Source organism: Taeniopygia guttata, chromosome 11 (genome assembly GCF_048771995.1).
Source record: "Taeniopygia guttata chromosome 11, bTaeGut7.mat, whole genome shotgun sequence".
NCBI lineage: Eukaryota > Metazoa > Chordata > Aves > Passeriformes > Estrildidae > Taeniopygia > Taeniopygia guttata.
In genome coordinates this window covers 1654985-1681730 of record NC_133036.1, presented here as the reverse complement: position 1 = coordinate 1681730, position 26746 = coordinate 1654985, and the positions used below count along the sequence as shown (strand labels likewise).

The 26746-nt window shown below is 36.4% G+C and overlaps 1 protein-coding gene across 3 annotated transcripts in view; it reads right to left on the bottom strand.

Annotated features, from left to right (window-relative positions):
* Positions 1-26746, bottom strand: part of FTO (FTO alpha-ketoglutarate dependent dioxygenase) — a 224967-nt gene that overhangs the window by 157499 nt on the left and 40722 nt on the right. For all 3 annotated transcript variants that reach the window (XM_030282500.4, XM_032750511.3, XM_041718491.2), the window contains exons 3-7: positions 22089-22746; positions 14086-14229; positions 8163-8242; positions 7688-7831; positions 1695-1814 (exon numbers count right to left, since the gene is read on the bottom strand). In XM_030282500.4, the coding sequence (XP_030138360.4) occupies positions 1695-1814; positions 7688-7831; positions 8163-8242; positions 14086-14229; positions 22089-22746 (1146 nt within the window). The remainder of the gene's footprint in view (positions 1-1694; positions 1815-7687; positions 7832-8162; positions 8243-14085; positions 14230-22088; positions 22747-26746) is intronic.

Below are 26746 nucleotides of genomic sequence, written 5' to 3'. Positions count from 1 at the left end.
CCCGATTGATTCCCGCGTGCGGATCCGGGCCGGGATCGCTCCCGCTGCCCGCGGTGGATCCGTGCGGAACCGCGGCACAACGCTGCCCCCTGCCGGCCCGGCGCGGCCCGCGCCCCCACGGCCGCCTCAGCGCCGCGGCTACCCAGAGGCTCGGCAGAACAGACATTCCCAATTAACATTCTCCTCTGTCTCCTCCAATAGCTGAAATTAATTGTGATTAATATGTTATAAGTCATAAAACATTAAAGCAATCCTTAAAATATAAATTAGAAGCAGCTTCTGTCTTGGCCCGAGCTTGGGTTTGCTGATAAATATCATCCCGAGGCCTGTTGAAAGGAGATACACTGACGCCACCGGGTTTCTAATTAGAGACACATGGCAATGTCACACCAATTGCAGAAAACCTAACCCTTGAGAGTTCCAGAGTTTGCTGGTTTTCCATGTTTTCAACACACAATGGATATAAAATATCAAACATTCTTGTCTCTACCTCATCTAAGCCTGTGTTAGTAAGAGCGTAAGTTGTCATTTGAAAGAAAAACAAACCGAAAGATTTTTTTAAATTATAAGGGTCGTTCAAGAAATGTGAGCACATAAGAACACCAAAACGAGGGGAAAAAATAACCGAAACACATAAGCAAGTTATATTTTCTCTCCTTTTGTAGGAAAATTCAATGTTCACTGATTTCTTGTGGCAACTGATTCCACAATTGAAATATCCACTTTTCCAGGCATGTTTTCAGAGTCTGAACCAGTCACTGCTGGGGCAGATCCCACTGCAGGAGAGCAGCTGAGTCACAGCTGTGACTGTCAGACTCGGGGTTCTTGCTGCACCTCAAACACAGCCCTGACACAAATGGTACTCAGCATCCCCAGCTACAGCACAAAGTCTTCCAACCAGTACGGGCAAGTTGAGGCTAATGTATGCTGTGGCCAGCAGAAATGACTGAGAAGCAGCTTCTGATGCAGATAGATTGAGAGGTGGACAATGGGTTTGCCAGCACAGCCCCTTCTGAGTGCAAACCCAGCAACAGGCACACAGGTAACTGCTCTGAAACTCTGACAGCACAGGCTCACCTGAGGCTCTACATGGACAGCAGCAGCAACAGGAGAACAGTGTTCAGCACTGCATCCCTTTTCAAGGAATGCACAATGTACTTTGAAGTACCCAGAAATCATTATTACATTTATTCTTTAAATAATCCCCTCTTGTAGGTTCTGGCTTTGCTCTAAGTGTGCAGGTGGACCACAGACAGTTGTACTTCCAGCTCACCAATTTTGTTCTCAGCTTTCCTCAGACACATCAGCACTGTTGTCATGAGCAGAGGTGTCTGTCAGGGTGTTGTACAAAAAAGTTGACAATGCACACTATTTGTGTGGTGTAATATATGGCTGTCATCTTGTGAGGCTCTAAAAGGCTCATTTGAAGCTTTTATAAGGCTTTCAAACTTTAAAAACAAGCAAAGTCGAGAACTAACTAAAATCCTGGGGGTTTGGATCTGATTTTTCTCACATTTTTTCTGGCTACTGGGGGATAAAAGTAAGAGGAGACAGTGAAAGGCTGACATTGATTCTGCTTCTCATATGTTCTGAATAAAGTCTAAAACCCATTACTACAGTACAATTAAAAACATAATTGTGAGCGCTTTCAAAATTAGGCCCTAGAGGCTTTAGACTTTAAAACTAGTACTTACCATAATCTCCAGTTTTCTCCAAAATTCTTCCAATTTAGCCATAGGCTTAAGCCACCAATCAGTGCACTTCAAATACCTCTTGCCTTGGAACCAAAACTGCCTAAGCCACTCAAATTCAACCTGTAAGATAAAAACATATGGCACCATAAACATCCACAGTCCTTATCTGGGGCAGGAATGGGGTAATGCAAGAATCCAGCTCTACCTGAACAGTCCCATAGAGAAGGAGACAGTTACCAAAGTCAGTAATTTCTAAACACCCTTACTGTTTATTTCTAAATACACCCAGCCGTTCATTTCTATTCCACATCCATTTGTGACCTGAGCTACTCTCTTCAAACCCAGAGAGGTGCAAAACTCAACTCTTTTTTTTCCCTGTTTTTCACATGGCGTACATGTATAACAAACATTAAAAATTCCAGCCAAACATGTGCCAACTCTGGCTTACTGTGATCAACACTGTGGGTTTCAAATTGTTACAGATATAGAAGATGGAAAAAAGCTTGCAATAATAACATTGCTAGAATGCAGCCCAGTAGCTTTGGAATGAGAGGGTGGTACACAAGGAATCCCAGCTTCTCATCCTTCACCAGAGAGCCAAGTTAGCAAAGATGCTGCTTTTCTTTAAGAGTAATCCATAGTTCTGGTCTTTAGAATTCCATATTTATCTTTGTTGTGGTAGTTATGTTTCACACTGAGTTCAAAGCTGCTTTAATCATTATTTGTACCACAAAGAAGATTTGTTTATCCCTGCTCAGCTCTGAAGATGCAAACAAAGACAACCTACCAAGGTGAAAGAATAAAGAAAACTGCCCAAAGCTGTCACCTAACACTCCCTTTCCTGCAAGAGAAAACTGAACAGCTACAGAAATCTGAAAGTGGTCCAGTTAACATTAACTAAAGTTTTGGTCCATACATTAAAGATTACAATTAAAAATACTTAAATTTTCACTGTATAGAAAGAATAATAAAGCACATTTTTTAGTAAAATATAACATGATTAGTTAGCAGCTACAGATCTTAAAATGTGTTTAAAAAAATCTTGACTGCTAGACAGTGACTTTTTAGCACAGAAGTTTGATTACATCCTTCAAAAAAAAAAAAAAAAAGCTGAAGGAAACTTTGCTTCCTCTGTAATATTAACAAGGTATGAAGGACTCAGTTATGGCTTGGTAGGGAAAAAAAAAAAAACAACAAAAATAGTATATGCAGTTTTGGGAAAGCCAAGCATACCATTCTTCAATTAGAATTTTAATAAATTTTAATAACTGGGTTTTTTTCTCTCTTCACTTCTTTTTGAGTTTTTTGGCCTCTACCATGTGCTGTCTGGCAAACAGTTTCCATGAAATTAATCACAAGGCCATTCATCAATAAAAAAACACATTTTTATTAAAATCAATGTTAAAATATGACTCATCATAGATCTATTTCAGTCAATCTGATTTTTACCTGGTCATACTGATTTGTTGCAATAATCTATGTAATGTCACTCTAATTGCAGTCTCGCATATTGGCCAAGATTTAAACGTATCTTGATCGCATAAAAAAAACATAGAATTTGACACAAAAGAGTCGTTTTTTTAGGTCTAAGACAAAGTAGAGAAACAAGCTAGTTCATTTTCTGCAGGATTAGCTGGTCTCATCAGAGGTCAGTGTGCATCTAATTGCAACAAGAGGCTGTTTAATGATGTGGACTGCCATCTCACACAGCTATCAAACTCTGCATTTATCTCACAGCATCTCTGTTTAGCTCTAGCCTGGGTTAATAAATTGGGTTGGGGAGAAGATGTTTCACCCTCCAAGATGGTCACTAAACTACTTGACAAGTGTCTGCTCTCAACTGTGACCTCTGAACAGATAACTGTTGATTCTGAGAAACAAAATTATCTTGATGAGGCAAGAGTGACATGATTTCTCTTCTGTAATAACTTTTCTCTGTAGCAGGAACTCACTCCTCTTGGCTTGTCTCCTTCCATGCACAGGAGAAACTGTACCAGTAAAAAACCCTCAACATTAAATACTGGAGAGACACAAAAAGCTAATTTCTAGACAAACTGGAACAGAAGTTAGAGAACATTCATCTTCTAAGACAAAATTCTCAGGTTAACATCTCTTGCTAAGGATTTTTAATTTGGAGACTCTTATACATAAGAAATAACTTTAGTTATTATTAGAAAATATTTTAAATGACTAAAGAGGACACAGCTTAAACATACTTACTATAAAAATATATAGGCTAAGTGTCTCAGGAATAATTATCATCTTTTAATTGATCTTCACTTATGATTTCCATCTGTGCAAGTAAGCTCAGAATCAGGCCTCATGTCTAATCTCAACATATTTTCAAGTTGTCCTTTAAGCAATGATTAAAGGCCAATTTTAGGTTATTGTCAGTACTGGGTAGTAAAAGACCAACAGTAGCATTTGACATTTTGTGAGGCAATGCTCCTCACTCAATTATTTTAAAGTACTGATTATTCAATGCCATACATGTAGGTGATCTATATTTTCTTCTGCCATACTAGTAGCCACCAGCCATGGTCACTGCAAGGTGCTAAAACAAACTAACTTTCCTTTTGCTGCCTGCACCTCTCCCCTTCTCCCCCGTGCCCTCAGTGTCAGACACCACATCCCTTCAAATCAGCTAGCCCAGGTTTCTACCTCCTCCTGCATTCTCCAAGCTCAATTTATCTTCTTCTGCCATAAAAACAGATTTGCTGTGACTGTACCTCACAAGCAACAGGGCAACCAATTCAGTCTCTAGTTTCAATCATGGTAATCAGGATCTGATTATCACAGCTGAGCAAACACCCTGATGTGAACAAACCCCTCCCTTTCAAACTTAAGTATTTAGTTTGAAACCTGCCATATTTTCAACACAATCCCATGACACTAAGAAGATTTCCTCTGGTATTTTATTACACTGAGGAAATCTGAATATTAGTTTGGTGCTGGCAAATACAGAAGCCTTGAAAGTACCTCACACCAACATGAACTATTAGCAGATTTTACATTAGTCAGAGCAAGAAAAATTTTCTTTGAAATGTGAAGAACAGGCTGGTGAAGATCTTTTCTGCAGATTTATTTTTCTATGTATGAGCATTTACATGATCTGTCCAGCAGTATTTAGTTTGTGGTTTTCCCCAGGTGCCTATAGCTATGTTTGGGATGTACTCAGCAGCCGTATATGTTTAGGAAAGTCAAACAGGAGGAAAGTAGCAGGAGGAGCAAGAGTCTCCCATTCAGAGAATTGTGCAAGATAATTTCTTTTGGGATAAATTATTCCTGACCAAACAACAATCTGACTGTGACTGTGTGAGCTGTCAGGCTATTGTACTCCACAGCTGCCAGGTATCTGCATCTGTTCACCCTTCTACACTCCTGCCACTAAAATATCTGTGCAGACTGCAAGGCCATGAGCTACACAGACAAACTGCACATGAACACCCTTAATTAAGGTTATCTTCACTTACAACTACAAAGTACACACTGGGAGCAAAGTGACTCACACATCTAACACACTGCACATACCTTGCAATTACTCAGATATTCCTTTGAAGGCTGTTTTAGTGAGGGAGACCATGACAACAAAGCTAGGTTTAAAGAAGTATTAAACTTCCAGCTGGCTGCCCACCAGAGATGCTAAAATCCTCGTCAGGTTAGCATCTTACTTTTTCAATAGGAATACTTCTGTCAAGACATCCAAGACAGGGCCCTGAAAAATGAACTCTGGGAAATCTAACATCAAGTAAGGACACTCCCCAGATACTCTTTTAGAGGTTTCTCTGCCTACCAAAAAACTGGAAAAAAATGAAGTCTCCACCTATGCTTCAGATCCTCAGTTCAAACACACTTTATCAGCACAGCAAGTCAATTTTCCTGCCCAGGAGTACAAAAGTGAAGGCACAGAACCATTCCTCATTCTTTCAGACCTGCTCTTAGGCTTTTTCCCTCGAGCAGACACAGATAATTCATCCAGGCTTCATTTGGCAGAGCAGTTAATTTCAGCACAGACTGTGACTCTGCTAAGGTAGTAGATTTCAGCTTGGTACTGTGATGGTTCTGTTCTGGTTAATGTTCTCTGATGATTGCTTTGGAGGTAGGAGCAAGGGGGTAAAAAGAATGAACCCGTAGCATTTTAGGAAGATAAAGAACCAAGAAGAATGGCTGCACCTAGTTATAAGAGTTAAAACTGAAGAACTTCAGTTATGACAATATTTAAAAATAAAACACAACAATATCATCACCTCTAGACACTATCTCATTTCAAGCTTATGATCTCTGGTTTAGAAGAAGATTTAAAAAATTGCAGGGAGCTTTATGAATAGCACAGAAAGCTGTGTATCAGAAGTACACAGGCAAAACTGGGAAACTGGGTGGCAGTTCTCCATTAATCCTATCAAGATTTGGATTTTAGTGTTATTTTGATTTTACATTAAAAACTCTTAACAAACTAAGAGTGTGAAATGAAAGGCTCATTTTCATCAGTAAGCAGTTTGATTCTTTTAAGAAACAAAACAGCCTCATGTTCTTCCATCTGTTTGATAAAGTTTGAACCTAAAACCTGTATTAGTGCCTGAAAGACAAAGATTTATCATGCAAGAAGGTAGGAAGCTTTTATATGCAAGAGAAGTCGCACTAGCTTCACAGGTCTTTATATTTTCAGCTCAGTGATGTTTGAAAAAACAAATAGTCATTTACCATAGAGATAAGCCTCTAGAAATTATGTCTACTTGTGCAGTAATAAATGAAATTTAAGTAGCACTCTAAGAGCAAGTGAAGATTTGACCTTGGGATAAAAAATTAAGGAAAAAAAGAAGAAAATAATAGTAAAATAGGTGGATGGATAGTCTCTTTTCAAATTAAATATAAATCCAGTGTGTCTACTAAGTCCACAATAAGTACACGTTAAACAAGGATTGCTGTTACAGTATATCCCATATGTGTAACAGGAAACATCCCTGTATGTCACATTGGAAAATTATTCAGGTGACTGCAAACACCAGGGGCTACTCTCTCACCTGATGTAAACAGCACATGGCTTTGATGTTAAAGGACCCGTGCAAATTTATTCCAGCTGTGCCTGTGGCCCTTGCTGTGCAAACCACATATGCGTGTAGTTTTATGGACTGAGCCTGATTAATGTTTTGTAAACCCCTGCATGCATCAGACTTCTTTAAATTGCCCTAGGAGCTGTTTTGGTAAAAGTCAAGGGCGCAAATCTTTTGGCAACACTATGCTCCATCTTACCAATGGTAAACACAATACAGATAAAAATGCGTTCTACAAAGTTTTAGTAGCACTACACAATACTGTATTCCTCAGCAGACAGAAAATTAAACATTTTACACAAATTCTAGTTTGAGTGCAAATGACCTTTGTACAGCTTCTAATTTATCTTAGTAAAAATACTGCACAGCTCCAAGTAAGAAAGCACTTCCAGCTTCAGTGGAATACTGTCAAAGTGCATTAATACACTTGTATCTTTTGTAGCACTAAATGACCTGCTTAAATATGTACCTCACAATTATCTCCACTGTATTTTCTTCAGAACATACTTCAGAGCCCACACTCACAATTGTGCCACCTATGGCATTATGCAAAAACCTGGTTCAACAAAAGCCAAGGAGGAATAACTGAAAAAGTCTACCTGCCTGCTCCTTTCCCTCTAATGCTCTAATCCCTTCTCTCTCTTCCTTTCTGTTAGAGAAGCGCTAGACTAGTCTGTTTGAGCACCACACTGTCAGTTCTGGTGTAGCATTTTGTGAAACTTCTCTCACTTTACCAGCAGAGGGATCTTAAGAAGGAAAAATGAACACTTCCACAATAATCCTAATTACTGTACCCAAGTAAAAATGTCATAAAAGCCACATTGCAAACTCATACAAAGCAATGCCTTGTAAGCAGTTGCACACACTTAATTGCCATTAACTCCATGAGAAGACTGCACTGCTCAGACCTGGCTGAAGTATTTTCAGTGTAGATCACCTCACCTCATTGTGTATTTCTTCTGCTTGCTTCACCACTGCAGCTTCCAGTGATTTCAAAGACAAAGCCATTGAATCAGAATCAGTCTGTAAATTCTGGAGTGCCAGTTCACACTGTCCAAGTATGTATTCCAATGTTCCTCTTGAAGACTATAAAGATACAATAAAAACTTATATGTAGCCACCTCAGAAAATTTGTTGAATTTGTATTTCTCAACTACATTTCATCAACAATCCATGAGGCATGGTGCAGCACATTCTCAATTCACATCTGATAATCTTAGCTGGGAGTTAAGGCCAACCACCAATACAGAACCAAGTGTACCTCAATCAAAAATAAACAACAGCAGTTAATGAAAAGTATTTGAGTCATAAGCATAACATGAACCACAATTCTGATAAGCCATCACAGTGCTGCATACATGGCACCAGGATATTGGCTTTACACGGGACCAAACAGTGAAATGGTTTTGGTACTTACATCTGCCACCCTGTGAGTTGAGCTGAACCGAGGTGATAAACCAGCCAGAACACAGTGCTGGTGTGTCATATTGAGATCATCTAGGGACAGATTAGAGAACCTTAAGTACAGGGAAAAATTATACTTAATAAAAGTTAATCTGGTTGAATATGAATTAAATACACTATTTTTCTTGCTTTAATGCTTAGAGAATTCAGTCACACAGCTCCAATGTTTTGCAGAGCACAATAACTATTTACTATCCCAGAGTCAGAAATATTTCTACTTACACTAGCTTTCTCCTATACAGTTTAGAAGTGGCATTTTCTCACCTCTCATAGGGAAAGTCAACTAAACAAATTAATTCCTCCAAAGCTGAGGATACTACTAAGTTTAGACTGCTGAGGAGACTAAAGAGACTACTCAGAAGTTGCAATCATCTGTTTCCCAAAAAGCATTTAAAAATACAGAAAGTTCCTGAAAAAAAAAGCTACAAAAAAAAAAGAATTTATGAAAAAACTATTTCCTATAGACACATATAAGGATAAATTGCACAGAACCCAGTCTTGCAAGGGCCACAGAACATCATAATCTCTGGACATCACAATATTTAAATACCACAATCACTTTCAAGAAGAATTGTGTCAGAAAACAAACCTAAACACTTCCACTACCCCTTTCTGTGCCCATTCTTTGTGGCTGTATGTAGCAAACAGAATTTGGAGCATATTAAAAAATACATTTTAGGTCATAAAAGATTGCAGGAAAGATTTGCTTTCTTTTTCTCCTAAATATATATTAACTGGAAAGAAAAATCTCTCTTTGTTAAATTGGCTGTTGTCCATCTGGCATTAAAAGCTTTTATTCAGATACAGAACACTACACCCAGAATGCTATTTTGGTTTTAGAGCCAAACCAAAGCTGTTTCATTCCCTGGTTACCCATGTTGGAAGTACCACAGTGCTCTTGTGGGGTTCAGTAAAAACAACTCTGAAGGAGTCAGCCTCAGTTTTACATGACTAAGCACTGACCCATGAGGTCTGCAACACCAAAACAGAGAGTCTTCAGTACAGAATGCAGGCCATTCTTCTCCACATGGGACTCACCTATCAATAAAACTCCTCAGTGATTTTCCTGTTATTTACAGATAGCAGATACATTTTGGAATCTGGATGTTGCATATTCAGTTTTCAATTGTGGAGGCAAGTTCACATGGTACATCTGTCTCTCCCTGCACTGTACTGACATTGGGGGGTTTCTGTCTCTTGTTTTCTCAAAATACATCCCTCCAGCACAGAACCTCAGCTCAGTCCTCTCCTCTCCCTCAAACTACTGCCAGCTCCTCCCTTTTCTCTCTGATCCTGCTCTCAGTCCTGCTCCTGCTCTGTCCCCTCTGGGTTTCTTCTGACAGATGAATTACCTGGGATCCATCAGCAGCACTGAAAGCATTGTGCTTACACAGCCTTTGTCAAAAGAACAGACTAATGGATTTGTCTGTGCACAAACACTGAAATAACACACAGACACTTAATTCTCATTCTACTACTGAACTATCAGTGAGCTGAGGAGCCAAAGCACTTCAAGAGGAACAGTATGACACCCATGTCACTGCCAACTACTGCAACATAACAAATAAAAGGTATAAAGATAAGAAATTCTTAGCCAATCCTTAAAGAAGTGGAGGCTGAAGGCCTTAAACTTATTACTTGGAGGTAAAGTATTTTCCCAGGAAAACAGAAACCACAATAAAAAATGGCTCCCAGAATTACCAACAGGGATTTATATAGTCTTTTCTATCTTCTCTAAGAGTTCCTCATGACCTTTTTAGACAGTTGTCTTTTATCTATTTCAAGAGGCACATAAAAGGTACAGTGGTGTTTAAAGCACTGGCAAAATCTTTGATATTCTAACCACCACAAATATCTACAAACAAAAGTGAAATGGAATAGACTTTTGCTATTAATTTTCTTAACTGCCATTAACAAACAAGAAAACCATGCACAAATAAAAATGAATTAAAAGTCTAAAAACTAGAAAAATAACGAATTTAAAAGAAATATGTCAGAGTTGTCAAACTTCATGATCAAAGTTTGGTAATGACAAATACATTCCTGGAGTTCTAAGTCTTAATAGTAGGGAATATACCATTTGGATTAAATGTGTACTCAAAAAAAAGGAGGGGTGAAAAGCTCCAACACATTCAAGATGCTAGAGAGCAAAGAGGGTTCAAGTTAGTTTGTGAAAATAGAAGCAGATTAAATATCTAGAAATACTTTAATGAGTCACTTTATACATGTGGAAGTGTTTCCATTAAATACTTATCTTTAACCACAAGCCAACCTCTGCAATGTGTGCAACCTACTTCTGGTTGGTTATGAAAATAATTTTTTGATGCTTCTCAAACTATAATTTGCTGGGGGTGGGGAGTGGTATAAGATTCAAAGTTCATCTTCATGCTGTTTTAAAACCCTAACCTTCAAGCTAAGAGCTTGATCTATGGGAAACAGCTGCAGAAAAGTAAGTCTGCCTTTGAAAGAGTCCAGAATGTATTTTTGCTAAGTATGTTTTGAAGTCATGGTAGGAAAATTAGAGAAAATTGTAAATCTGCTTGCAAATCTGGTCATGTCTAACTCAAAGATTAGGGGAAAAATTCCAATTTAATAGTAGGACCATGACAAGTCTAGTTAAGCATGCTCTAGGACAGAGCAGATGGGGCCCTTTGCTCACCTCCACGCGTTTTGGATTTATTGCATGCACCCAACACGTTTCATATTAGACACCCCTTGACTGTGTACTTGATACAGCAGGGTTCAGTGTGCACTTCCTCTGCAGACCAATATATTATTCTAAATTGAACTAAAGTGTTTCCGTTTCATGAGTGATATAAAAGTTTAGATTTGAATTTTTAGGCAGCAGACTTGCAGCCATTCACCAGACTTTTTCTTCATATTAAGAAAAACCTAAAAAATTATTTTTAAAAATCTGTCTTACTGAAAGTAATTTTGAGTTTTTGTTGGTTTTACTTAATAAAATATAATTATATTATTGTAACAGCTTAAAAGAAGAAAGGACATGATAACCTTATGTTTGGTATTAACATACATCTAAATTATGGCTCATGATTTCATCTGAAGAGGGCTGCTGAGAAGGAAGATGTAAATTTAAATTATAAGACATTTTACTTAATTTCTCCCCAGAATAACAAAAACCATTCATGAAGCCAATGAGGAGAGGAACAGAAACATTATTAAATGTCTACTAGAAATGCTAAAAAGAAAAAAAATGGGGTTTTTTTGTTACTTTGCTACACCAATTGATCTTGATTTACAAGTTACTGTAATTGCACATTACTATAAGAAATATCCAGTTACCACAGTTTCTTATATAGATTTGTATGTACCACAGGAAATACTAGTGGTATTACAGGTACAGGAATTGATAGGACCTGACTTTTAAATTATAAGCAACATATTGAATGTGATGTTTCAGCATTTTCAACATTCATATAAAGCAGTAACACTACACCACTCCAGCAACTGGAAGAACAGACCTACAGAGAGGCTGAGTTGTGTGCTAGGGTGGGTGAGTCAGTGGTGGTCACAACCAGTCCTCCCAGTCTGATCAGTCAGTGCCTGTACCTGAACCACCACCAGCTGCAGGAGTCTTCCATGTTCTACTTTCTACAAGTCTTGCATTCTGCCACTGCTTTTAACATAATGCCAGTAAGAGGCTTCTGCTTACTGAAATGAGGTTCTGGAATACAGCATGTACAAAAGCATAAGACAAATGAATCTTCTTTTTTTATTATTGCCAAGTTTCTTTTTTTACAGAGTTTTCATATTTTGTCTTTTAGTTGGCAACTTCAAGATACCCCTTCTTAAAAGTAAGTGCAAAAAAATCTGAACAGTAAAAAAATATACTGGAACTATATATGTTTCCTTATTTTGTCTTTCACTCCAAGTCAAAATGATAAAGGCAGTTATGCTACACAAAGAAACCTAATAAAAGGGCCATTTCGAGAATACCCTCTAAGACTATTTAGAAGAGTAATTTTTTTTCCCAAGTAATTGAAAATAAATACAAAGACAATGGAAATGCAGGGGAGATTAAAAAAACACCTGGCCTACAGAGCTCAAATCTGTAGCTCTTCAAAAGTACTAATAAGAAAGTGATTTACACATCATCTTCAAAAGAATGTCTAATATATCCTTTGTTTCCATCTAAACATGCTCATGATGTTAATCATTAAATAAACTAACTTTCTGATCTACCCTTCATATAGAATCTCTGAAAATACTTTAGTCACTATATAAATTCCACTTGGGAATAAAAAACCCCTCGTGATCTGGTAACTCAATCAACTACAATCGACAGTATTTTGCAATAAAAATACTAAAGTTAGTCCCCTTCTTTTATTAAATACTTTCTGAATCTCTTGGCCAGCATTGCTCTATATGCTCAAAGTTTCCAGTCAGGAAGGATTAGATAAGAAGTTTACTTGATGCCCTAACTGCTCTTTCACAAAAATAGCTTATAATAACCTTTCTAGGAATGTTTAGCCGCCACTTAAACTTAATTTTCACTGTCCCTCTTTCCTTCTAGGCTTCTACTTAATACGCTTACAAAAAAGGGAGGCACATGCAGACCACTATGCCAAAGGATCTCACACTCTAACACCTGATCTTTTCATGTCTGAACATTCTTCAGAGCACAGTTAGTCCAGTACTTCTACACAATGCTTCCCTGATGGCAGTGCAGAAGACTTGATGAGATTAACTATGAACAAGAAATGGTACATGGTTTTTATGATGGCTTATAAGGGAATTGTTTTTAGTATATATACTGTGAAAGGTAAAGGTCAAAAGACTGTTCTGCCCATAAAGCTAGGAGTGTGACAAGTCATTCTAGGGACACTCCACAGAATATGCCTTCCAAGTCACAATCACATAAGCAGGGAGCTCTGCAAGTGCTCACAGTCTTCAAAAATGATGTCTGTCAAGCCAAGACACTAAACAGGCCAACATGATGCTATCAGAAGCCTTGTTCTTGGTTTTGTGTGATTTATAACTAAATTTATTTTAACAAAAATGATAACCAAGGGAAACAGAAGCCAAAAGAGAAAGCAACAGATTTAGTGTCAACAAACCTTAGCTACAGTTCTTGCTTCGTTTCTTTCAATGGATAAACCTTAGCACATGAGCTCAGCTGTTCAAGCAAATTAACTCAATTTAATTTTCTTTTCTTAATCCTCTGCGCTTGAGACATTGAGACTCATTCTTGGAGTAAGACAGCTGTGTTCATTATGATCTTAGTGTAATCCCACTATGAGAAAACAGCATGCTTGAATGTAGACATAGTAGCAGAAGGAGAGAAGTGTCATGTGTAAAACTGGAGACTAATAAAATATCCGCAGATTGGCAAAATGATTGAAACCTCAAGGACCGTGGTACCAGAAAACTTTGAGACATTCATTCACATCTTACATAATACAGATGTCACTAGATAAGCCAAGCTGAAGAACAGAAATTTATTTGTTGAACACAAGAGATGCTCAGAAAAACTGCATTAAGAATACAAAAAGAATCTAGAAATACAAGGATGGGATGGATACAGCACAACTGTTGGCAAGATCTGGGGAAATTCTAGTTATGGCCTGAAGCATAACTTGGACTAGTAATTCTGACTGCACAACAGACAGGAAAGGTGAAAAAAGACTATTTCTTTAGAAGCTGTAAAGTGACAAAAAATATTAAGAAAAAAAGTTCCCCAAAATACTTTGGAAGTAGGCAGAGTATGAGGAATTGACTCTACTCCAGCCAAATTTCATGTTTTTCTAAATAAGACAAGTCCTAACTGCAAGGAAGGAATGGTAACTTATTTTAACATAAGTGTAATTTTCTCTATTTTCAACAGACAGTTCAACTTTTTAGTCCTTAAAAATTACCAAGCATCAAGTAGATGTCTCCTTGGTGAAGTGGCACTGCCAAGCCAGGTGTCTCTATGTCCCATGCTACCTTCAAGCCCACGTGCCAAACTGCTGGGTCTCTTCCCTTCAGTTCCTGCTCGTTGCTTTCTTGTACAGCTGAATCTTGAGAGAGTGAAAGAGACCACAAAAGTGAGGGAACAGGTAAGAATCATAAATAAAAAAATCTGGTTTAGACTTAAAGACATGCCATATTGCTACAATCTTAATAGGCTTAAAGAATCGAGAGTATCCATTTGCTATTATCATCATCTCCAAATTCAAAAGTATCCAACAGGTAAAAGAAAAGAGAAAAGCCATATGAGATCAAGAAATTTTTTGCAACCAACTTTATCAAGATGAAAACTACCAAGTTAACTACCAAGTGAAGGCTAATCAAGTCAAGGCTTGTAATGGACTTAAGGTTTTCTGAAGTTCTTAAGCACATGTAAGAGGAGTTTTAGCTAAGCATCACTGATTTTTTTCATTACTAAAACTACAAGCATGGAAGAAAAAAATAAAAAAATGCAGCAACACTGATATAACAATAGATAACTTCTGAAAGAATTTCAAGTCATAAAGTGCCAAAGCATTTTAGGAAAATTTCATTTGTTTATCCACTTGCAATTTCAACAAATCATAAACTGAGGCGAAGGTGAAATAATGGTTACAAAACACAGTCTAGACCAACAAAGCAAATCTTGGTACAATCTCTGTAATTCTTTTCTTAAAATTACTAGTCAAACATGCTAGATAACATGTGCAAGAGCCAATGAAGCTTCAATACATTTGTCACAACACTTTTCTTATCATTATGCAACATGAATGTGTTGAGCTTGGGGAAAAAATAATCCACTGCATAGAAATAGTATTTAGAGCTTAATCCCTCAGAACTATTTTCATAAGCTTACTTCACTGCAGTATAAATTGAAAGATACAGTCAGCATTTATAACAAGGTATTTGGAAGCCATGGTGTAACAGTTTTACAGCTAAAGTAACTGCATTTTGACAGAGGAGGGATGAAGTTTTAATAAGTAGTTGGCACAGAACAGCAGTGAACAGTTAGAAATTAACTATGCACCATGCCCAGCTCTTGCTTAGAACTTAGCAACTGTGTCCATTTCACTGTCCACTTGAAATGTGCTTTTATGTAATAACTTTTGAAACCTTTGTCTTAAGTAAATTCTAGAAGAAAAATATTAAAGTTGTATAGCTCTTATTACAAGAGGCACACACAAAGTGTGACCACAATCTGACACTTTTAAAATATTCATGTCATTCATCTCACATGTTGTTTAGCTGGGGGCAGGCATTAGAACTATTATATCAATGAAATATTATCTATATTCAGGAAGTAAAGCCTATTAAAGAGCCAATCTAAATGTTCTTAAGTGAAAATTCTTACAGTCCCCAAGTTCCATCCCTTCACTGCTGCAGTGCTCATCCAGCTGAAGCTCTGGCTCGGGAGCAGCTCTAGGCCCTTTCATCAAGGAGCACACAAATGAGAAAACAAGAACTAGCAAATACTCTGAAAAATCAATACTAAACTCTTCAAGGGGCTTTCATATTTTCTACCCTGTTCAGATAAATCGTAACTTAATTTAAGAAAAATGTTTTCTGAAGACTGCAAATAGGATGGCTTTCAAGGCATTTTTAATGCAATACATCATGGATATTATAAGAAGTAACCTTTCTGGGTTAACTACGTTGTGCTGCCTTCCCATTCACTTTGGCAGCAGCACTGTTCACAATATGGCACCAATAAAATATAGAACTACAATCAGAGACAGCAATTTCAATCAAAGTTTCCTGGGGTCTCCTCATAAATCCAGCACCTTTGGAATGTGCTCGTTAAAATGACTTATTTTTTGCAGTTTGATAAATTTTTTATTGCTTAAGTACTGAGTTCAAATACAGCTCACAGTCTCCTTTTCTCTGTATTCTCAATTATGGCACCTTATAATTATCAGCAGCAATTGAAACTGATTGCTCCTACAATGTTATTTTGGTAACAAATGGAAGCAAGCTGCTACTTGCTTTTAAATGCAAGCTACCCTAAAACTGAGAGCAAGGGAAAAAGAGACACCTTAACATTTGTGGCATATCCCCAAGTAGCACTGACAAACTTTTACATAAAAAGAAGTTTTTATTAAATTTTCTATGACACCTCAAGAATGATTTGATGCTGTATATTTATTGATATAATTACAGTTGCCTTTTAAGTGAAAACATTTGGATGTAGGATGTGTCTAAATCATAAGTATTTGAGAATAAATCATGTGAATAAATCACGGATCACATCCCCATCACCTTAACACAAACATATTTTGTAGTAAGCCATACAGAAATGGTCAAACATACAAGTATTTAATGGTAGTATAACAAAACTATGTGCAGATGAATTCTGGTCAGCAGAGATTTACAGACTTGGGCCTGCAAATAAAATGGTGTAATGAAGTAAGATCTTACCACAACATAACAATACCTCATCAAACCTGTAATTATGGAAGAACCATGAAAGAGAGAATGTAGCTGCAGAAAACTGGCCACAGCATTATGCTTTAATGAGACAGCTCAGATTTCAGAGATGTTCCAAGCACTAAGATCTGATCTTATCAGGTTTGGGTCAGGGTTAGGTTCACAACAATATGAAACTTGTTTTCCTGGAACTACTTTGGTTATTGTTCCAGAGCACAGAAAGTAAAAGTAGCTTTGAAAGGTTTCTTTGCTATTTGGCTCCAAAATCTTCCAGTGAGAGATTTTTTGATGGTCTGAAACCTAAATGATCTCTATTCAAGACAAACTGTAATGCCAAATTATATCCTAAATGTAACCTTACATACCATTTCTTAAGAAAATAGAATCACTGCCAACACATTGCTAAGAACAAGGACTGTAAGCATTTACTTCAACATTAAATCCAACTGACCATTGTTATATTATTTTTTAAGAGATTGACTAATTTTTTTCCAGAATGTAAAATAATTTGGGCACATATTCCTCAATTAAAAATACATAAATTTTCGATGTCTTTCAATAGCAATTTATATATGTTACATGCAAGAAGTGAAAGAAGCAGAGCATGCTTTGCTTCTCAGCAGCTGATGGGAAAGAAGTATCTACCCAAAGTTATTTCTTCTACCTCGTTACTGAAAAGCCATAGTATAAGAGGTTAAATTCTATTAACATTTAAATTTTTCTTGCAACTGACATTCACAAAACCAAAAAAACATAAGATTTTGCCAACAATGCTCTTATCAATTTATGTTTGGAATTCTGTGTCCACATAAATCAGGAACAAAAGCAATAAAATAAGAAAAAACAATATTCTGTCATCCCTTCATTTCTGAAGGAGAGGCTGTATTTCATCAGTGAGAAGATGTTTAAAAGAGATCCCACAATCCACAACAATTTATTCAAGTGATGATTTCTTTTTAGACAACAGGGATTCTAATATATTATTGTGAAATTTAGTGGGTCACTAAAAATGTGTGGCTTTCAGAACATAAATCAAGCTGGTCAGACTCCACAAGTTAGAGGGATGACTATTTCATACATTTACCCATTTCTTTAAAAGTAAGGTAAAATTTTCCACATATCACTTCTGTTATTTCAACAAGTAATATTTCTGTTATATTATTGATCTTAGAAATTATTCAATCCTGTAAAAAACATCTACTCTATGCCTTTTATCCATTAAGCAGTAGATAAGGACTACTGTCAACTACAGAGTTAGATTGACTTCAATGATGAACAACCTCTGTAGTTTCAGGATTATTTTAATATGATAAGAAACATACATCTGTAGTGCATCTCAATTATCTTTATTCCCAATTAAATGAAATAGCCATCATTAGGCTACGTGCCAGGATGTTGCTTCTAACTTCACAGGGTAAAAACATACAAAACAGCCTTTTACAAGAGAAACAAGCACAAGACGTCCTTGAAGATTAGTCATCACTGCAACTAACAGTAAGTTTGTTAAACCTTTTAACATTACATTGTCAGCAGAGCCAGTTGTGTAGAAGTTCAAGAGTTAAGTAGGCCTTACAGCAAGAAAACAAACAAGATATGGTAAAGAATCTACAGAAAACTACTTATCTAATCTCTTCCTCTCTGGGAAATCCAGGTAAAAGAAAGATGGACACACTTCAAGTGTTTACATTTTTTTCCATCTCTGTAAGTTCGTAATCTTTGAAACAAGTCTTTACTTCAAAGAACATCTTTAGAACCAACTAGTGCTCTGCTAAGTAATAAAACTTCCTACAAAACTTACATCGACCTGATGGAAAGCTAGTCATTAGGAACTTTTCATGGATAAAATCCAATTTTTGAAAATGCCCTTTTTCTACTGGATTGCAATTCACTTTTATAACTGAAGCAGGAAATAAATATGGGTTATTAGCTTACTATATTAAAATCCTGAAGAATGTTTTTACCTTTATGCTCTCAGGTGATAGGATATTTGTAAGCTAATGTGTTATTAAAAATGATGAATTGGTCAAAATTTAAAATTCCCGCTCCTTGATAAATTCTGAAATATAAATTAATTCCAAATACTGTTAGTGGTAGTATAATTGAACACACATTCTGTAACCTATTCAGTTGTGCATATGCACCCTGACTACCATTCATGCACTTTCATGCAGCACACACGCTAAAAGGAAACATCTCAAATTTTGATGAGGCCCCATTCTCATCACTTTGCAACCTACTCTTAACCTAATGTAATGTAAGTAAAAGCATCAAGCTAAATGTTTACCTTATTTTGTTGTTAGAATTGTGCCTCATTTGAAGTTGCTTTGAAAGAGTTTTACACTGGAAACAAGAAAATAAACACTGATGCCAATTAGAATATCAGTTTGTTTCAATATCTTTATGTTGATGTCTAAATTTCTTTTCTGGCATATTGAAAACTGCTTCTACTCCAATTAACACTGATCAAAGTTTCAAACATGAAATTTTCATTATGGCATCAAACAATGAACAAATTAACAAGAAAACAAGTTGTTTCAATTACAGTAGTATCTGTTCTAATGCTATTTAATCCAGTAAGTAGGTACAAAACAAATGCTGATATAAAGATGTACATGGAAGTAAAAAGAAAACAACCTGAGTTGTGCATCTCTAAACACTCTGACAGAGGTGCCATAGCTCAGTAAGACTCCTTGACTCAAGGGCTGCTGCTGCTGCTCAAACTCTGACAACCTGGGGATTGTGCATTACAGCAGGGTAGGTCAGCACCAGCCATGCAGCTCTGGAAGCCCGAGCTCCCAAATGCCAAGTCTCCCACAGACCCTCAGTGTCCACTGGGGATTTGAGGAATTGAAAGCTGACAAAACAAACATGCAAAACCTGGCAGAAAAAAGAATCAAGCCAGTTCCAACAAAAATCAACATGCTTAATTTGTGTTTTCATTTCCCACTGAATCAGTGTTTTCTCTCAGAAAATTACTAATCCAGTTTATCTACATCTTCTAAGGGAAAATAGCTCCAACAAAAAAATTCTGACTACAATTAGTCTCCTTATTATGTATTCTTTAATGATTCTTTGACAGTCTTTTTGCACTACACTGAGAATTCAATGGTAATTCAATACTAAATGGATGAATTGGAGTAAGTGCAAATAAAAGATGTTGGCATAAAAACGAAACATATTTATGGAAAATAAGAAGAGAAGTCAAGACACGACACCATAAAGATATAACAACATTCTACAAAAAAATGTTAAGATCCTCATGTTTCACAGTTATGGAAGACCTGGTAAAATGGGATATATTGAGTCTTTGCAGAAACCATAAAAACATTGACGTTATATAGAACTGGAAAGAATAATATAAACATTGCTGAGCTTATAACCATCAACATTGGAAGGCTGTAAAGAGAAACTCAGAAGACCAAAAAGACAATCCACTTCTCTAAAACCAAATCCTCTTGGATGCACTGGGTACAAAACTTTAACACAAAGAGATAGTTACTGACACTTCAGTTACAAAACCATACTCCCTCCAATATATGAACAAGAAGGTCATTGCTTTAGGGATATACAATGACAACCCTGAGCACAGTGGAGTGAACTGCTGACACACAGAGCTGGACTGCAGGACATCTCTCCACGATGCTCCATAGCCATGGCAGGCACCTGAAACTCCCTCTAAAGCTCAAGAACCTGACTTGAGCAATGCAAAACCAGAAAAATTTCAAGTAGTGGCTTAATTTTTTTTTATTATAGAAAAATCAGTTTATTTACTAGAAAGATCCTGCTTTCTCTGTTTTCTTGTCTATTTACAAACTTTGCAGAAAAAAATATACAAACTTTCAATTGTAAGTGTATTTATGAAAAAAACCTTGTATTTGGCAAAAAGGTTATTGTACATAGATATCAAAATAACTTTTAGCCTAAATACATAAAATATTTCTATCTACCCACATCAATCAAATCTTCTACAGAATTTGCAGTGGTTTTAAAACACCATAATTTTTATTTAACTTACTGAGTAAAAGAAACAACATCAACTGACGAGTTATGAATAAACATAGCAGCCTTCATTTTTATTAATTTATAGCTCTCTGAACTTAAAGAGACTCACTTTTTTCCCCCTCCATAAGCAAACTTTATGTTAGAGTAAGAAAGTTTTAAGCATACTACAATAAATCCTCATATACAGTATAATTACTTCAAGTTCATGTTTAGGTTTCTTTAACTTAAAATCCTACTGAAAAAAATATTTATCTACAGTACTAATGGAAAAAAAACAACACATCTGATTGACACCATTGGAAAAAAAAGGACAGAAAGAAGTTCATGAAGAAAATTACACTTTTACGAGTCAGGAAATCTCTTCAACTCAATTTGCTAAGCTAGTTGATGCTTTATATCCAGGAAAATGTAAATAATATTACTTCAGTTGTTATATTAAGTAACAAAGTGACACTGAGTTTCAAACTAATTACAAAACCAATAAGAGAATGCATATGGGAGTATAAATTATTATTTTTATATCACAGTCTTTAGCCAAAACCTACTGAAGTCAATGCAAATTCTTCCCCTGTTCTAAAGCAAACACCACAGGATTTTTGGAAGAAGAAAAAATCCATTGTGAATAATGAAACATAACAGAACATTTGAAAATTCAAGTCAAGTTTCTAAATTCTAATCTTATGTTTGCAAAACTAAGAGTCATTAAAAAATATCCAAGCCTTTGTTCAAGCATTGTTAGGGAAAAAAAAAAAACCAAAAAACAAAAAACAAACAAAAAAATCTTCATGTTTGTTCTTAAATCTCTTAAATAACAAAAAAAATGGGGTAGGTACTTTAAACTAAAAATTAAATATTTAATGATGCTTCAACTGCACTTTTACCATCAGCACCCCTAAAATGCTGCATGTAATTCATTTTAAAATAAGCAAGAGCCTGCAAAGCCTGTCAGACAAGACATTTGTTTTAATGCAGTGTCCACTCTTCCCAGCTAGAGAAATGCCAGCAAGTCCTTCATACAACACACATTAACACTACAGCATGCCTAGACAAAATGTATATATTTCTAAGTAAATACAGTAACACTTCTATCCAAAACCAATTGAAAATTATCTTTCCAAAGAAAGAGGAGTAATAAAATCAGCATAAAGCAAAGCAACTCTGTATATGACAAGTAACACTATAAAAATGGTGATCCCAGCCACAGTGAAACATTTTACAGGATAGAAAACATGCATATGCATTAAACTAAGAAAGGTATTTGACAGGTTTTGATTTCCTGGCTCTTAGTCAGGGACTTAATTATACCAATGTTTACATCTAGTTAGAGAATGATTGCTAAGCCAGCTGCAGTAAACACGGGTATTTTGTACAGTTCCTGGTGGAAATAAAGATAAGAGTTCAATACAAAAGGCACCACAATGCGTTCAGAAGCACGTGACAAGTCTAGACCAGCATGCAGGTGTGCCTATGCACACACACACCAGGGAACACATGGAACACTCACCTTCACAGCTGTAACTATACACAGCCACTGCTGACCTTTCCACCAGGTTCTCGTCATGGTGCCAGCTCACTGCCATGTTCCCCATTCCAAAGTAAGGTTCTTGTTTCAAGTACAGCATTTGTAGTGGATCCATATAATTCAATAAAGTCAAATTATAAGATGTTCTGTTCTCTAGACTTTTGTCATCCTCTGGTACACAAAGACTGCTTTGATCTTTTGAAACAGACCCTTGCTCCGTATGAGAAGTAGCAAAATTTTGCTTCCTATCTATTACAGAAGTATCTTTAATTTCTTTGTTCTCAAACAAATTTTGTCCTTGTAATGCCTTGACTGTTTCAATATGCAAGTAGTCATTAAGTCTCATTAATGCCTTGCAAGCATCATGTATTTGAGGACTGCAATATTTTATATCATAACGTTCTGTAGGCCAAGGAACTGTAAATAATCTTGTGTTCAAATACTTATAAGTGCATCCTGGTTTTCCAATTAGTATACGAGACACTGGAGTAAGAAAGTCTTTTCCTTTGATCCTTACAAGATCTTGAAAGAAACAGTTGTGTTCTCGCAAGGTCAGAAAGCTTTCTTGTACCGTTTGATGGAGCTCTTCAGGTATTGTATCAGATTTCCTGAAAATCAGCTTGGAATACTTGGTCTTCCACTAAAGGAGAAAAAAACCCAAACAACAAAAAGAGGAAAAATAATTCTTCTTTTTACAGGAGTCAAGATATTTCAAGACAAGGCAAAGCTGTCAAGTTAACAAGAATGAGTCTAGAATGTGGTGAAGATATAGATGCCAGCACTTGTTACTTTATTTTCATATTTCAGTATATTGCACAAGCTGTGGATTTGTACCAGTGGCTTAAACCAAAGCAAATCTCCAAATACATAAATACAAATATTCTAGAACAATTCTGTAGAACATACAGCTCATCTGATGAATCTGTAGGTAATGCCACTTTTACGTATATAAACAATACAGTATCAAGCAGTAAGAAAGTGATTCCTCTTTGCAATGGTTGCAAAAACCCTTCAGTTTCATTCTGATGTACAGAAATCTAGAGAGCTACATGATAAACTCAAATAGCTTTATATAACAATACTTTTCAGGGAAAAAAATAACAAAACCAAAATGTCCATTTTTAAAAAATGCACTGCGCTGCTAACATTCTGGTGCTTTCTATTCTTACATTCTTCAGTACCTGCCAATTATCTTTCATTTTATATAAAAGCTCTCTTTTGATAATAGAAAATGTCCAAACTTATTTGCCCAGCTCCCTACCTGCAGTTTCCTTTTCCCTCTTGTGACCACACCAGCTCTGGTATCAGCTGGAGTTCAGAATCCAGCAGTGTGTGGAGGCAGAAACTCCCAGCAAGGTATGACACTGCTAATCAGCAGCTTCTTGCTTTGTATGCACAATACTGCTTCCCACTCCAGGAAGGCTTGGATAATTTTATTTTGTTAATCTGGCTGTCTAAGGAAGTGAGTATCACATAATCACACCTTTTATTGGTTGCCTGTAAATCTGCTTTAACTACTGCTGAGAGTGTTTGGCAAACTAGACAAAAGCTAGGGAATAAGTTTTTTTAAAGAGTGGGTTCTTACATGCTTTATTAAAATTAATAGATAACTAAAAGAAACAGATGCACACTAATGCCCTAGTAAGGGAAGTAATGTGAGTGTATTAGGCATCAATTAGCATTTGTGAAGCTCCTAAGAACTCACCATACCTATTTCCTTTTGTCCAGAAATTAGTCAGTAGTTTGGAGAAAAGGTAGGTACTGATGGTGGTGTGGGGACACATATTAAGGCAGACTGAAATCTGAAGGCATTAAGCAATGGGGCAAGAGCACATGGATGCATAAAACTGATCTGCCAAAACTTTTATTAGTCTTATAGCTTATGTTCAAAGTGCTCTTAAAATGACAAATATAAGTCACAGGCACAAAACACCACACTGACCTACAATCCATCTGTGAGCTCCTTCTGGTACAACTCAAACCCACTTTACTAGTACTATCTGCTTCCAAGTCTCAATTGAACCTGCATTTCAGGAAATTAATTTTAAAATCCAAAGAACGTGCTCTTAAAAAATACAAACCAGGCAGTAAATATTCACATTTTCCACTGCATGAAAACAGATTTTGCATCATAATGCACTGTTATCCTATAACACAGAAGAGCTGGCTTTATAAGATCATTTGTTTCCACTAAAAAGAAGAACATAAAAGGAAGCCTATTTTAAAAATAATGATTACATATAATAAATCTTGGTTTATCTATAAACCTTGCCACTATGCCTTGTAAATTTTTTACAGCGAAGCTAACTCCTTTTCTTTATACATTCTCATGGTTCCAAAAACTAGCTTTCTAGAGAGAGGAAAATAAACCCCTGTAACACTATCTACAGATAATAATTTTTGACAATTGTATTTACATGCTTAGCTTCAAACACCAAAGCTTGAAAACAGGTCCCAGATCTGTGTGAAGGTCCTTCTACAAACCCAGAACACAGGATCACAGCTTTCATTCAAAGAAGTGAATCCAAACTTGATAAACTATATTCACCTGAGCTTGTCAAAAGCCTGAAATGATTCCTTTAGAGGTCCTGAACTGCCCCTTTTGTTTCTATCAGTGCTGTGTATCTCCAGCTTTTGAATCGTACAGTGAAAAACATCCTTAAAAACCACTAATGAAATCAGTAATTGAAAATATATATTGGAGCTATAAGCTACAGTCAGATGTGAAGGTACAGGCTGATGGGAGTCATAAATATTCTTTCATAATCTTAATTAAGGATGCCAGAATATTATATGTTATGACATCTAAAGATTATTACTTCATTATTTCTTTCATAATGCAAATGCTCAGTATGAAAGAAAGAGCTCTAACAGTTCTATAGCAGTACCCCAGTATTTCTTTAAATAATTCTCTATACTGGATATACTCATACCACATTACATATGCTATTATGGTATATTTAAACAGTCACTAATACTATATATTTTTAAACCCCTTATATGAAAGTATAAATACATTGAATATCTGACATTAATCACACACACAAAATTCCAAACAATTATTAGAAACAGAAAGAGGGAAATAACAATATGATGTAAAGCAATTAAATCCCTGAAAACATGAAGTAGAAAGGAAGAACAGAGATTTTACAAAGGAAACAACATTGTACTCCCCTCCTGAGCTGCAGAGGTAATGCCTTGCACATTTTGCTGCCAGCCAAGTCAGAGGCCTGTTACCTTTGGGTTGTGCTTTAAGATCACATACATAAGAACTATTTTATCATTATGGTATCTTAAAAGAAATCAGGAAGTGGAAACACATTTCCGACACATCACATGAAAACAGCCTGGTCTTCTTTAAATCGCCAACCAGTGCCTGTGCTGTGCCCTCCATAAGGAAAGAATTACAGGATCAGAACATGGGGTGACTGCTGGGTTCACACCGGACACCTTGTTGTTTTGGAGGTGGGCAAGGGCAGTAATCATGTACTCTGTGCTGTAACTCTGACAGGCAGTATTAAAGGCCGACTCACTGTTCACTCTGAAAAAAGTGACAGCATTACAGGCAACTACAATACAGGAAAAAAAAAACAACCACAACTGATGTTCAAATCTTCTTGTGACTATTACACACAAGATTTTAAATATGCTTTCACTATTGATGGTGATACTCAACATAAAGAACCACCCTACGGACTTGAGTGACAGAATAAAGTTAGGAATAGCAATAAGAACCCTTGATAAGCAAGCTGCCATGTACTTAATGAAATTATAGTCTGCACTTCAAATATTTGTGAACTACCTTGTTACAACCCCTTTCTTGTTCCATACTGGCTTTAAACATTACAATGTTTCAGCTTACGGCTTGGGGCCCATTTCCAAAATCCTTTATCAGGAAAAACACATTGAAAGAGGATGTCAGTGGAAGTTTTGTTTGTGATGGAATTTCTTCTGTTCAGGCTGTACACTTCTATAGCCGACAGGATAAGACAGTTTTTTTAGTTGCATCCTACATAACTTTTCCAACATGTTCAAAGAATACTGTTTCATAAGAAGTAGGTCCTTCAAGGAATAGGGCAGTTCTGTCCAGGAAAGACAGGCTATAAAACTAAACTGAATGTGATATTTTACTCTGCCGATTTGTTGTCTTCAAGCTCTCACCCTTCTTTTCCTTTCCAGCTGTAGTCTATTTAAGCATCATGGAACTGGCAACTTCTACAGCTGTGATTCCAGTAACATTTCATAACCATCACAGACTTCAAAAGGTGTTTGTGATCCTTATGATTAGCCTATGTACTTAAAAATACCTAGCATGCACACATACACTACAAAGAAAGTATAATTCTATTCTTGGAAAAAGAATGTATTGAAAATTTATTAAGGATTGGACAGCTGTGATTTTACTGCTTGTTCCCATTGTCTTCTATATTTATGGGTTACTGACCCTGAGCAAATGAGATGCCACCTTCTCTTTTCACATCAGCTCCATGAGAAGCTGAATTTACAAAGATGTGAAAAAGAAAGAAGATGCTGGGCACAGCAGCTCTTGGCAGCATCAGAGGCAGAAGAGAACAAACAGGAGGGGATGTAACAGGATGAGGAAGGAGAAAAGTCAGCTGCCCACTTCTTAAAAAGGGGCA